General features: G+C 32.1%; 1 protein-coding gene across 1 annotated transcript; it reads right to left on the bottom strand.

Annotated features, from left to right (window-relative positions):
• Positions 1–7,221: 7,221 nt before the first annotated feature.
• LOC11442457 (DNA-directed RNA polymerases II and V subunit 8A) lies at positions 7,222–14,884 on the bottom strand. Its single transcript, XM_003620743.4, has 5 exons — positions 14,649–14,884; positions 10,749–10,878; positions 9,418–9,551; positions 8,212–8,309; positions 7,222–7,526 (listed from the first exon to the last, which is right to left on the bottom strand). The coding sequence occupies exons 2-5, from the start codon at positions 10,819–10,821 to the stop codon at positions 7,409–7,411; spliced, it is 423 nt and encodes a 140-aa protein (XP_003620791.2). The 5' UTR covers positions 10,822–10,878; positions 14,649–14,884; the 3' UTR covers positions 7,222–7,408.
• Positions 14,885–15,479: the final 595 nt, after the last annotated feature.

Raw genomic sequence — 15,479 nt, 5'->3', positions numbered from 1 at the left:
CCTTTGAGACATGGCGGAGCCTTTTATGGACTGGGATGGGTTACGGCCCACCTGAAAAAATTAAAAAATCAACGATTATAGGTCTATTTTACGAGATTTTATATAATTTTGTGTCGGTTTTATGTTTTGGTTGATCTAAATTTCTGCAAAGTGGTGTAGTGTCCCACCCAAAAATTTAAATAATTCAATTATAGATCTATTTTACGAGATTTTATACAATTTTATGTCGGTTTTAGGTTTCGGTTGATCCAAATTCCCGCAAATTGGTGTAGTGATCCACCCGAAAAATTTAAATAATTCAATTATAAGTCTAATTTGCGAGACTTTAAACAATTTTTCAATAGTTAATTTTAGTGGCCCACCCTGACATTTTTTTCTGGCTCCGCCACGGTTTGAGATAAAATAACCAAAGATCTTAAACAAAAAAAATAGGAGAACGTTAGTGGAGTCAAAGGGATTAATTGTTAAAAAGAGAGATATTGAAATGAATAGAACAAATAATGGCTTGAAGGTAGAAAAAATACATAAAACAAAACTCAAAACAATACAAAAAACTAAAGTTTGTCCTATAGACGAAACAAATCATAAGAAAACAAAAGAATATGTAAAAGTTGAAAGAAAACTATATAGTTTATTTCCTCTTTATGATTAGAAGGGGAAGTTAATGGGTGTGCTTGTTAGGTTCAAGGCTTGAGAAAAGAGCCTCCAATCAGTGTCAGGGACGGATGCTCACCAAGGCATGCAGGGGTTGGTCATGCCCTCCCTTTTGTTCATTAATTTTGCAAGCTTACATAATCTTGATTGATGTGTACAATGGTATTAAGATCCAACAGTGGTTTGTTTTTGTAAAGGGTTAATAGTGTTTTTGCCCCTGTAATATAGTGCACTTTTGGTTTTAACTCCTGTAAATTATTTTTAGATTTCACCCTTGAAAAATGAAGATTCTTCAGGATTGGCCCCACACCCCAATGTGTCCGCAGAATATCCTACGTGGCAGTGACGTGTCAAATTCTTTTTCTTTTTTTTCATGCCACACGTGTAAATGAACGCCACGTGGCATTTGTGATTTTTTTAAATAAAATTAAAAAAAATTAAAAACGAAAAAAACTTAAAAAATTAATAAAAATACTGAAAAATTTAAAAAAATGGAAAAATTAATAATGATTAAAAAAATCTGGTAAAATAAAAAATAGTGAAAAATATCTGGAAAATTATAAAAAAAATCTGGAAATATTTTAAAAAATTATGGAAAAGATTAATATATATTGAAATTTTCGAATATTTTTTTTCCAGAATATCATATTTAAAAAAACTAACTATTCGAAAAAAAGTTATGGAAAAGATTTAAACAAAACTTCTTACTTTTGAAAATAAAAATATGAATTTTTTCCAGAATTTTTTAATTTTACCGGAATTGAAAAAAATCTTGAAATTTAATTTTTTTTCTAAATATATTAATCTTTTCCAGATTTTTTTTTAATTTTTCCCGAATTTTTTCATTATTTTTCTTTTTACCAGAATTTTTAAATTTCCAGGTTTTGTTTTAATTTTTTAAGATTTTTTTTTCGTTTTTAAATTTCACGTTTTTTAAAATTATATTTTTAATTTTTCCAGATTTTTTTCATTATTTTTTATTTTACCAGATTTTTTAATCATTTTTAATTTTTCCATTTTTTTAAAAAAAAAAATCATTCTTTTTATTAATTTTTTAAGTTTTTTTCGTAAATCACAAATGCCACGTGGCATGAAAAAAAAATGACATGTCACTGCCACATAGGAGATTCTACTGACACATTGGGGTGAGGGGTCAATCCTGAAGAATCTTCATTTTTCAAGGGTGGAATCTAAAAAAAATAAAATTACAGGAACTAAAACCAATAGTGCACTATATTACAGGGGCCAAAAACACTATTAACCGTTTTGTAAACCTAGTTTTAAGTCTAACAACTAACATCCACAAATGAAATTATTCTAGATCGGTTATCTAAAAAGTCTATGCCAAATACTTAGTAAATCAAAAGCTCAATTTCAAAAGTATAAGTTTCGGGATAACACTTGTATATCATTTGGATCTCAATGGTATATAACATTGGTTAATTAAGATGTGTCACGTGGTCAATGTAAGAAAATATTAAAGATAAAAGAGAAAAGATATACATGTAAGGTGTTACTAAGTGGTTTGAATAGAATTAAGACCGAAAATAATTCATCAATATAATAAAAACAAGATTATATATAACCGCTACATCAAAATCATTACATAAGATATGATTAATTTGCATATATTCCCAATAAAAGAAAAATTAGCCACAAACATTAACCTTACAATGCATAATGAGAAGAGAATATATTTTCTGTCCAAAAAAAAAAAGAGAATATGTTTATTGTTGAAGTTGATTCCTCAAAGTTCCATGGGTAAAATCACATATTTTCTTTCGATTGTAGTTAATGAGTATCGTGTTGAATTTTTTTAAGAAATGATATTTGTACAACCAACAATTTTTTGACAATTTTCTCTCTCATACTCATATTATATCTTTATTCTCTCTCTTCCTTTTTCCCTCTCTATTGTTTTTGACCAATGAAAAGAGAGAGAAAAGAAGTTGTTAAAAAAGTTGTCTCAAATGGATGTTCAAATATCACTACTCTTTTTTTTACCCAAAACAAAGGACATTCATTCATTCATATTGATAGAGTACATCGATGCAATACAAATTCGCTAAAAACAAAAAGGATGAATCTGTGAACAAACTCACATCATACATGTTAATAGCATAAAACGACAAAGTACATAAGCCTACAAATATGACTATATTAAAATCATCGGAATAGTCGTGCCTCCGGATTTGCAACGTTGATTACGCCAAAGTCATTGGTTGGATCTACACTAGATCGAGGCTGATCTGACAATCTGATCTGAACAAACACCTGAACAAGAGGAAAAACAAACAACGTCGTACAAAGACGACAAACAAAACAGCGTCGCACTAAGACGACGAAAACCTAATTCAATGTAAAAACCACTTATTAAAATAAAAAGGAAGGAGAAAAACAACGTAGATGGATGATGTTGGGTCAAAAATTGACCCTAAACCACCCCTCTTTGGTAGATGAAGAAGAAGAAACTGCGGTTTTAACTGACGGCTCACAAAAGAGAGGGGAGTATCGTGTTGAATTGAATAGTGTGAATTGTGAAAATGAGATTTGTCAAAAAAAAAATGTGAAAATGAGATTATGAAGAAACGTGTTGCAGTTTGCTTAATCTAGATTTAGATTTATGTTTATGTGAGTGATATAAAAGTTGTGTTTGAATTATTAGAAGAATTTTATACGAAAATTTGTTGAGATTCAGTTGTATAGACCGTTAATGTAAAAAGTTTTGCAGTTATAGTTAAGGTCAAACGATTATCTGCCTAAAAAAAAGTCAAACAATTTTTAATGATTCGACGGTTACGATATATTGACAGTGTAAAAAACCGCCAAATCAAAATTAATACATAAAAGTGTGATTAATTTTAAAATAATCCAAACAAAAGAAAAGTTAGCTACACACATTAACCTTACAATGGATGATGAGAAGAGGATATATTGATTGTTGAAGATGATTTCTCAAAGCTCTATTCCGAAAATCACATAATTTTTGTCTGAAAATTGGCACTTTATCAACATTGTTAGTGTAAAGTTGGTTGACACTGACATCTAATCGAGACTTTTTAATTAACAGCTTCACATGTAACACTCTATAAATAAATAAAACTCTCTCTCATACTCACATGTGTTTTTATTCTCTCTCTTTTTCTTTCTCTCTCTATTGATTTTGTCCAATAAGAAGAGAGAAAAAGTGGTTATCACAAAGGTTGTACAAAATTAGTTGTACAAATATCAGTCATCATAAATAAAACGTGGCTACTAATTTTTTGTTGTGTTGACGAATTGTTGTCAGTGTAAAACAATTTTATATCGACGCTGCATATCTTTTAATCTTATAAATGATATGAAAAAAAGTTTAAAATAAGTTTTATTTTGCATATGTTTATAATCTACGTCACATTTATCTTAAATTGAAAGAGAGATGGATAGAGAGATAGAGAGATATAAAGAGTATGAATTAGTGTAACTAATGTCAGCTTAAATTATCTTCTGTTCGAGAATTTTTTGAATAAATGATCGGTTTGATATTGTGATTTTTTCAATCATTTGTGAGATTATTTTCATTTAATTCGTTTTAAGCATGAAAAATGATATAGATTTAGGGATGTTGAAGAGGCAATGCGGGGTGGAGAATGATATAGATTTTTTCAATCATTTGTGAGATTATTTTCATTTAAAATAGCAGACATGCAGTGAGGTTTGAATTATGACATTTTGAAATTTTTGGCTTGATCTCAACTTTGAGAAGTGATTCAAATTTGTGAATTTGAAGTATCAAGTATGTATTAAACTAAATTTAATATAGGACGAGTATAAGTGTATGTGTATGCTTATTATCTTTTACAGTGAATAAATTGAGGATAGAGAATGACAAGAAAGTTATCATGATTCACCAAAATTGGATTATTCTATTCCTTATAGTATGTGAGATTATCCAATATAGTGCTTTGAGATACCTCTCAAACTTTTGCGCTCTCTTCTTTTTATGTTCTACATGACATTGCAAGTAGTTCACAACCTCTTCATAATTTTGTAACCACAAGGATGATTAGTGATGCAATTGATATTGTTTGTGATCTTTGTCTAATTTGATCAATTTGATTTCACTTACAAAGTGGATCTTATCTAAGAAATACACTTTAAATTGTTTATACAAAGATATAGCGCAGGCTTAAGTGTATTTGAGATTATTATTTTTGATAAAAACAAAACGATATTCATTCATTTAAATTGATAGAGTATATTAGATACAAACATCGCTAAAAACGTAAATGGTAAATCTGCAGACAAACTCACAACACCCAAGATAATAATATACAACAGTAAAATGCCTACAAATAATATGATAAAACATAAGTCACTGAAATACTCATGCTTCCGGATCTGCAACGTTGACGCCCAAATCATTAGTTGAATTTGTAATTAACTGATCTCGATCTTTCAATAGGAACTAAACGAACACCGCGACAAGACATGAAATCAAACGTCTCACAAGACGACGAACAACACAACGCCACACTTAGACGACGAAATCACAAAAAACACAAAAGGAAAAACTTGATATATGTGAAAACCACTTATTTAAATTGAAAGAAAATGGGTAAAGAGATGTAGAGGGGTGATTCTAGGTCAAAAAATGACCTAAAACCTTCCATCCTCGATGAACGAAGGAGAAAGAAAGTTTAGACAAAAATTGAAGCTTCTCTCACTGGAAAACTAGGGCCATCTATTTTTCAAAACAAATCATATACCCAACTTGAGAGTTTGACATTATTTATGATGTTTTAGAATGATTTTTAACTTGAAATCATTTCACCCAATTCGGTTATGGTAGTGGTGGTCCAAGGGTGTGTCATGCATTTTTTAGCGTCATTTGGTTCGCTACTGTGTGGGAAATATGGAAGGAAAGAAATAACAGGATTTTTAATGGTAAAGATTGCTCGATTTTGCGTTTAGTGGACAAAATTAAGTTACTAATCCTTCTCGTGGTTGAAGGAAAAATTTGTTCAATTATCCCTCAATTACCATGGATGGTGGCTTAGTCCCCTAGCAATGTTGGGTTATGGCTAGTTGTTAGTTTCTTTCATCTTTGTATTTTTCTTATGTTGCTTTACTTTCCCATTTTTGTAAATATTGTTTAAGACGTGATGTTTTTCCTTGGCACACTTTGTGCTAGGATTGACTCTTTGATTTGGTAATATATTTCATTTTAGCCTCTTCAAAAAAAAAAATTGAAATCGAATCTGATCTCAGTTTGTGCAATCTGATCTTTTTGTATTATGATCCTCTTTTGATCGGATGTGTGAATTTTTTATATGTAAATTTTTGACAAAAGATCTCCGATCAGATAATCTCTTCTTTGAATAATGATTATTTTTATAGAGAATGTCTTGTTATGCTTTGTCTTGAATCTCAAGTTTTGATGTATCAACATGATCATCTAAAACATCTTGGCTTTGTTCTTTTCATCATTTCTTTTGGTTACTTAAGAATGAATGATACAATTACCTTTGATGCTTAAAGTCCTCTGGTTTTGGAGAAATCTTTTATTTTTGATACATTATGCACGTTTCTATTGTTACCTTATACATTGTGCATGCATTTGTTTGTAATCTGAGTTGTCCCAATCAAATTGGAGACCCTATTCAAATATTAAAATGAAATTATGATATATAAATCCAATTGTTAAAGAAGGGTCCGATTCTATATAAATTTTAAATAATATCAAGAACATAAAAATTAGTTATCATTGTAACTAACATAAAAGAAATATTGCTTCAAACTAATAACATTATCAACCTTCAAACTATTTTAAAAGAGTCGTTCTTTTAAACATTTTCCTTAAGCATATTCACCAATCCAAATCTTTAATGGTTTGTTCGTTTAAGAAGAGATAAGTAATTTCTACCGTTTGACACATCAGAGAGATAGAGGAGAAAGACTAAAATTCTGTGGGGCCCACACCTTTTCTTTGCTTCACATGCATGCGAAGAAAGAAGAAAGAGATATGTGAAAGTTGGATATTTACTAAGTAGCCATTATCTCTCATCACGTTGGCATGACAAATTAACATCAATGTACTTGTACAAATTAAATATAGTATCTTATATAAGTTATATTTTAAAAAATAATTAAATTAATACATGTTCGCCCAAAAATAATTAATTAAGTTGATCTAGTTTATAAATCTAATATAAATGAAATCAAATAATCAATTAGTTAATTTAATAGGATGTGTTTTTAGTTCAAGGGTATTATTGTACTTTCGAAAATAATCAACACTTCTATCTCTTTAACAAAAGAAAAGGTGTGATTTCATGTGTGAGATTGAGTTGTGAGTGGAGATGGAATGTTCTTGTAGAAGTGGGCGAATGAAGGTGGTTTCTTCACATTTATATCACAAAATCTAAGCATGATAATCCTGTTGAATTGATAAAACTCAGCCCAACACTTTTTTTTTTTCTCATTCGAAGAACTTAACTACATAAACTTGTTGATCAAAAATCTAACTCTTAACCACCTGGTGAAACAAATTTTGTGAAAATCTCTGAATTTAATAAATAGTCATAGCCTGTAAAAATGTTCTGAATTAAATTCTGAAATTTTAGAGTATTTCCATACCTAAAAGATTAATATGCTCAAAAAATACATGCTACACAACTTATCTTAAACAAATTACCAACACAAGATGATAATTACTTAGAACTTGATGATGCTAGTGTGTTTATCATTTCAGCAACAGGTAACGATCAGCAGTTCAACTTTCAAGCTTCCTTATTAGTAAAAACAACTTCTGATCGACTGCAAACTTGACACAGTGGGAAGGATCGCCTCTCAGCATCAGCTGAAGTCCACCAAATGATGCATATACCTCCCTGGAGCAAGATAAAATAGCTCAGTGAGAGAAATTACTAGAGTCTCATGAAACAAAACTATAAGTCACTGGATTCATGCATTTCCAAATAGAAACTACAAAATTAGAAGAAAAGACCCGATTGATTTTATTTTTCTTGATAAAAACCAGATTGACATGCAAAGCCATCAAAATGGAGTCTGAAATCCAAACTAGATTGGCACCTCAAGGCCCACAAATCATTTGCGGAACACCTCAAACCCCATTGATATTAATTATAAAATAATATATTACTTTCCTTTCTTAAAAATGATACATTACTTCCATAAAAAAGAACTTGCACTCTGGTTATTCCTGCAACCCTGAGGACCCTTTGAAAAGCATTTTATTGTGTTGCACGCAATACAATTATAGGAACAAAGGCTTGATTCATTTAGCTAGAAGCAAACAGTAATATAATCAAACTCATCCAAATAAGCAGAAAGCTAAAAACTCCTAATCCAGAGGTTCACTTTGTCAGGTGAAGCTGAGCTTGTCATGTCACTAGTTAAGGTCGACTTAGATTATATGGATCAATCAAAGCATTTTCTGATATCATGTATAATGACAAAACATTATAAGATACTACATTCCTTGGTGATATTTCTGATTAAAATAAAATGAAGTAATACAAATACAACAATATAACATGGGAAGCATTTACATACACTTCAGGTGGGGAACGTGAAAGTCCATCAGCTTTAATGTCATATAATCTTCCATACATGATATATTCGAACTTCTCTTGAATTGAAACAGGGCCATCCTGGAGGCAAAACCAATTTAGTGTAAAGGCAATATCCAGTACTTGTGAGAAAATAAAATCATTTAAACTGCTATAACTTTCACATATATCTATTGTAGATAGCACGAAACAAAAATTATCCTAACTGAAAATGCTCAATAACATAATGTTGTGATTACAATTTATATTTACTTATTACTTGAGACACCAAGAAAGAAATCCTTCTTACTAGTTACACCAAATTAGACCATTTCCGTCAAGTGACCAACAAACACCATTTGTTTTTCCTCAAGGGAAAGTCATGTTCCTTATGTGTCATCCAACCCATGGTGATATGGAGACTTAATTGGATATTTGATCTCTCGAGTTTTTTTAGGTTTCATTTTCGTTCCTTACATACTAAAAGTTTCATATTTGGTCCAAATGTCACACCCAGTTTTCATCTCTTCCTCAAAAAGAGATCTAGGGAGAAGAGAAGAGGAAAGAAGTATAAACTAGAAACGAGGAGGGGGAAGTAGCATGTGGTCGTGAGATATAAAGAGGGGATGAGGGCATGAGAAGGCCACCGCAACAGAAGGAGGAGATTTGAATCCACTGGATGGCTCTTGAGATAGATAACCCAATAGAATATTGATGCAAGAGACCACACTGGTTTAATTTCATTTCAAGGAGTTTACGGCTCTTTTAGATATGACCGTTTAACAGTCGTTTTTTGGATCTTTCTCAGATGGGTCAATTACAAACTGGAGTCCTATATTTCAATGCATGGACATTTAATCACATGAAACTCAGTGCCCTGTCATTCCAAATTTACCTTGACTGGCCTATGTTGCCAAATACAGGCAATACAGGTTTGGGTAAGAGGTATTCCAATTTTTTAATATGACGTATCAAAAACTAAGTAAGAAAAATGATTAACTTCTTAGGCAGAACCAGTAGAAGGAACCTCCATAATCCACATAATATGTGAGAGATTGAAAGAATGGTTTTATGGAATGGGTCCGCAAAAGATCAAGTGGATAATAAAAGCATATATTAGGGTTGAACTCTGTAGATAAATGTCTGCTTTTATACTGGATAAAAATATAATATAGCATGGAACCACAAACAAAATGAGCATTAAATTTACCTTGGTATTTAAAACAAGAGATGGAGATAAAGCCAGCAAGAATTTTTCCTTTCTGTCCATAGGATAAATCTCTGTATTTACATCTAGAAGCATGTGCATGCCATGCTTCTCGCTACGTGCAACAATCCGAGAAACTATAATAAGATGTTCATGAAACTGTTAAATTCATGCCAACTTAAATTTGATAATTTGAGCTTTAAAAGAATGTAGACAGGAGGAAAGCACATATACAAACAGAGAGGATTACAGAGCTATATCACTAAATGAAGCATGTAGAAACGAGTGTCAAAATACACAGGGATTTGATATCTAAAATGACATCTGAATAGTATAATTATTGCATATTGCACAACACATTGCAAAAACTGTATGCGATTTATATGAAGCACGGACACCTCAAGGACTAGGCGTGTCGCGGTGTCCGACACGCGTCGGTGTCCGACACTCCAATGACACTTGTGCGACACGTGTCGAACCGGTGTCCTAAATAATTGTTTTTTTCTTTACTTCGACACTCCTACGATTGGTGTCCGACACCTATATAACACTCATACGAGCCGTGTCAGACAAATATCTAAAACAAAACAAAGAAAAATCTTTCTTGCTTCCGCACACCATAGATACAAGAGTTGCACATGTTTTGAGAAATGGTGATCAATTAAGAGTTAAATAAATGTCAAATACTATGATATCTTGTTGTAGAACTTTTTATGATGACATAAATTGCTCGAGTTAGATGTTTATATATGTATTTTAATTTTCACTTTAGACGGTCTTTAAATAAATTAACATATAAGTAACGGTGTCGGTGTCCTATATTTTTTACATTAGCGGTGTCGACGTGTCCGTGTCAGAGTCCATGCTTCATATCTCTCTAACAGACTGCCAAATCTGCATCCTAAGTTGTGAATGTTTCCATTATTAAATATACTAGACTTCTCCAAGGTTCATAATATTTTGTCATCCAGTACACTTTACTTACAGAGCAAAAGCAAAACTTTTTTCCTCAATTTTCTTAATTGACTTCTGCTCTATATGATGCTCTGATTTACTCACACACATGATATGATTCCTCAGTAAATATCACATATCTATCTGCAGAACATTGTAATTTCAAATAGATAACAGGAAGAAAAAAAATAGCATAACCATCAACGATTTCTGTTGAGGCAACCTTCAAGACACGGGGTGCTGCTTCACCCAGTATAAAATCACATAATCAACTCAATAAAACAACTTTGCATATCTGAAAGACCCCATAGCACAAATACAATTTGAACCTTTTTTGCTTTAATCTTCAAAAATAAAAAAGAAATGAGAGATCAACATACCCTTGTCATACTTTTCACCATTTGGGTTTACATCCACAATCTTAAAAAAGTCATCGAAAAGAAGCTCGCTCATCCTTCTAAGTCAATTAGGTGTGTTGAGTCCACTTCAGATCAAAAGAACAGTCTCCCACTAAACACACAAATAAAATAAATATTAGAATCAGAGTTTATCAAGCATCGTACTATTTATTAAATAGTATATTGTAAATTAGAATATTGTGCATATTAAAATGAAATTACTTCCACAACAAACCTTCTAACATCAAAATCAAAAGATTTTCACATATAATGCCTAATGTAACATAACATGAGTAGAACATACACAGAAAACAATAAATATGACATTTCAGCAATTACAATAATATATTTAATCATATCTTCTAGCCTCTGAATGAGTAAAATTCAATCCGAATTAAACTTATAAAAGCGAAGGTGTCCTTTTAATAAACAGCTGTATGCAATGTTTATGAACTGGCACAGATTATGTATAACTTCGTCACTGTTAGGTTAACTTATGTTCGTGTATAAAGAAGCAATAAATCAAATGAATCATTCAATTCACATCATTAACAAAACAAAAGGAACCATTTTACATAGAACTCGATGAATACTCAATGAAGAAATGGACAGAGGTAAATTGTAACCATTTTACCCTTATCATACTCAGGTCATCCAAATTTTAATAAAAAGGCAATCAACTTTGTTGAGACAAATTTTCAAACAGATGGTATGCATACAAAAAAGTAGAACAATTAGTCTTTTTTTTAACTGGAGTAGAACAATAAGTTGATACCATCACCCACATCCAAATACATCAGTATTAGCATCATAAAAGTTAAGTTTGATTAATCGAAGAAGCAGTCACTACTCACTAATGGCAATTTAAATGAAGAGTAATCAGAATTTCCTTCCAAAAAAAAAATGTAATCTAAATTGACTATACACACAAAAAATTAAAACTGATGTTCACCTAATCTAAGTTCACGTGTTCTACGTGAGATTAGTTCACGCTTGCCTCTGCAACCCACAAAACGCACTATATAGAAATTGGAAAACGCAGGAACATGCATACCAAATTGAAAGCATAAATCAAACGCAAAAGACACAACAATGGCATGAATTGAAATGAGGGAAAAACACCAAATCAAAACACAATTTTCTAACCTTGTTTGTTTCAAAATTGATTCGAGAAGAACTGTTTTGGGAGAGAAGATAACAATGAAGGAAGGGTTTAGGAGAGAGCAATTGCAAAGATTCTGGGTGAATTGGGAATTAAATTTTATTTAAGGGTGTTATTGTCATTGAGGAATCATATCATGTGTGTGAGTAAATCAGAGCATCATATAGAGCAGAAGTCAATTAAGAAAATTGAGGAAAAAAGTTTTGCTTTTGCTCTGTAAGTAAAGTGTACTAGATGACAAAATATTATGAACCTTGGAGAAGTCTAGTATATTTAATAATGGAAACATTCACCACTTAGGATGCAGATTTGGCAGTCTGTTAGAGAGATATGAAGCATGGACTTTGACACGGACACGTGACACAACACTGACACGGACACGTCGACGCCGCTAATGTAAAAAATATAGGACACCGACACCGTTACTTATATGTTAATTTATTTAAAGACCGTCTAAAGTGAAAATTAAAATACATATATAAACATCTAACTCGAGCAATTTATGTCATCATAAAAAGTTCTACAACAAGATATCATAGTATTTGACATTTATTTAACTCTTAATTGATCACCATTTCTCAAAACATGTGCAACTCTTGTATCTATGGTGTGCGGAAGCAAGAAAGATTTTTCTTTGTTTTGTTTTAGATATTTGTCTGACACGGCTCGTATGAGTGTTATATAGGTGTCGGACACCAATCGTAGGAGTGTCGAAGTAAAGAAAAAAACAATTATTTAGGACACCGGTTCGACACGTGTCGTACAAGTGTCATTGGAGTGTCGGACACCGACGCTTGTCGGACACCGCGACACGCCTAGTCCTTGAGGTGTCCGTGCTTCATTTAAATCGCATACAGTTTTTGCAATGTGTTGTGCAATATGCAATAATTATACTATTCAGATGTCATTTTAGATATCAAATCCCTGTGTATTTTGACACTCGTTTCTACATGCTTCATTTAGTGATATAGCTCTGTAATCCTCTCTGTTTGTATATGTGCTTTCCTCCTGTCTACATTCTTTTAAAGCTCAAATTATCAAATTTAAGTTGGCATGAATTTAACAATTTCATGAACATCTTATTATAGTTTCTCGGATTGTTGCACGTAGCGAGAAGCATGGCATGCACATGCTTCTAGATGTAAATACAGAGATTTATCCTATGGACAGAAAGGAAAAATTCTTGCTGGCTTTATCTCCATCTCTTGTTTTAAATACCAAGGTAAATTTAATGCTCATTTTGTTTGTGGTTCCATGCTATATTATATTTTTATCCAGTATAAAAGCAGACATTTATCTACAGAGTTCAACCCTAATATATGCTTTTATTATCCACTTGATCTTTTGCGGACCCATTCCATAAAACCATTCTTTCAATCTCTCACATATTATGTGGATTATGGAGGTTCCTTCTACTGGTTCTGCCTAAGAAGTTAATCATTTTTCTTACTTAGTTTTTGATACGTCATATTAAAAAATTGGAATACCTCTTACCCAAACCTGTATTGCCTGTATTTGGCAACATAGGCCAGTCAAGGTAAATTTGGAATGACAGGGCACTGAGTTTCATGTGATTAAATGTCCATGCATTGAAATATAGGACTCCAGTTTGTAGTTGACCCATCTGAGAAAGATCCAAAAAACGACTGTTAAACGGTCATATCTAAAAGAGCCGTAAACTCCTTGAAATGAAATTAAACCAGTGTGGTCTCTTGCATCAATATTCTATTGGGTTATCTATCTCAAGAGCCATCCAGTGGATTCAAATCTCCTCCTTCTGTTGCGGTGGCCTTCTCATGCCCTCATCCCCTCTTTATATCTCACGACCACATGCTACTTCCCCCTCCTCGTTTCTAGTTTATACTTCTTTCCTCTTCTCTTCTCCCTAGATCTCTTTTTGAGGAAGAGATGAAAACTGGGTGTGACATTTGGACCAAATATGAAACTTTTAGTATGTAAGGAACGAAAATGAAACCTAAAAAAACTCGAGAGATCAAATATCCAATTAAGTCTCCATATCACCATGGGTTGGATGACACATAAGGAACATGACTTTCCCTTGAGGAAAAACAAATGGTGTTTGTTGGTCACTTAACGGAAATGGTCTAATTTGGTGTAACTAGTAAGAAGGATTTCTTTCTTGGTGTCTCAAGTAATAAGTAAATATAAATTGTAATCACAACATTATGTTATTGAGCATTTTCAGTTAGGATAATTTTTCTGCATCTCCTACTCCATTTTGGAAGTTAAACCTATTTCCATAAATAGGTTTAACTTCATCTATAGCTGTTTTCATAAATTCTCCCAAACTGTCTCACAAATCATATGCCAATACAAACAGACCCTTTATCTCTTTATATAACAATAGCTTATGGAAGCTTATGCATAAATTAAGCTTCAAATAAGTGGTTTAACCAATCCAAACAGGCCCTAAGATTCATATCAGGTTACAAATCAACAAAGCCAAGTAATTAACCATATAAATCAGTGCAACAAAATTTGATAAAAATGCAACAACTAAAAACCCCATTATTAAATTTCAAATGAAAGTTCAATAAAAGTAAAATAAAACAGAAAAAAATACCCAATCATCTCATCGTTGTACCAAAAAATATGGTTTAGAAAGAAACTAAAAATGAGAACTTTGAATTCAATTAACATTGATTTAGGATGAGAAATCACATAGAGCAATAAATCGTAAAAGGGTAACTGAATTGTACCTTAGCTGAAGAAGATGCAGATGCAAACTCCGGCTGCTGAGTGCTTGCTGTGTGACTGTATTCGCAGAGAAGAAAACCCTAATGAAACACTCTTCGTTTATTGCGGGATTGTAACGGGATCACCGCAGCTGACGACGTGGAAGATGAGACGACAGACGGAGGCAATGGAGAGAGAGACGGCAATGGTGGGAGAATGAATATTGGTGTGTGTTTATTGGATTAGAAACAGTGGGTATATGTTACCAATGCAGTTCTGACTTAAAATTGAAAGACGGTGTTTATTGAAAATAGATGGATTATGTGGAGATCTACACATATGCATTCAACGGCTAATTTTCGTTTGAATTAAGCAACATAGATTAATCCAACGGCTGGAACGATTTGGAGCCAAAAAATTAGAATTAGGGTAAGCATTACTGCTAGGATTAAATATAAAGGATTTTTGAAGCATATTGGCTTGGCGTACGAGTTGACAGCTATTGGTACATCGTCAGAAGCATGATTATGTTAATGTTAATTTATATTCCAAAGGCTATTTAACTTTTGAAGCATTTGATGATTAATTTATGCAGAATTTTCCCTATATTGTTTGTCCATTTATTGCGTATTGACCACTCCATTGAGTGTTTATTGCAAGATTCAACTTATAGAGATGTAGAAGTTTCTGGTGTTGCATTCTTGCAAAAGTGTCTCCATAACTGACGAATTCATGAAGATATTTTCATGTATTGCTACCTTCATGGAATTGGTAGTGGTGTTTCTTTGTTGGTAGATAGAGTGTTTTGTAAGTGGTGCCATGTATACATCTATTGTTGAAATGGTGCTTTTATC

This window comes from Medicago truncatula, chromosome 6, assembly GCF_003473485.1.
Source record: "Medicago truncatula cultivar Jemalong A17 chromosome 6, MtrunA17r5.0-ANR, whole genome shotgun sequence".
NCBI classification, from domain to species: Eukaryota; Viridiplantae; Streptophyta; class Magnoliopsida; order Fabales; family Fabaceae; genus Medicago; species Medicago truncatula.
This window is presented reverse-complemented; position numbering and strand designations above follow the sequence as displayed.

Coding starts and splice junctions, on each gene's coding strand:
- LOC11442457 (XM_003620743.4), bottom strand. CDS start 10,821: ATGAGCGAGCTTCTTTTCGATGACTTTTTTAAGATTGTGGATGTAAAC. Junction 9,552..10,748: donor TGGTGAAAAGTATGACAAGG/GTATGTTGATCT, acceptor ATCTTATTATAG/TTTCTCGGATTGTTGCACGT. Junction 7,527..8,211: donor TCACGTTCCCCACCTGAAGT/GTATGTAAATGC, acceptor ATCTTGCTCCAG/GGAGGTATATGCATCATTTG.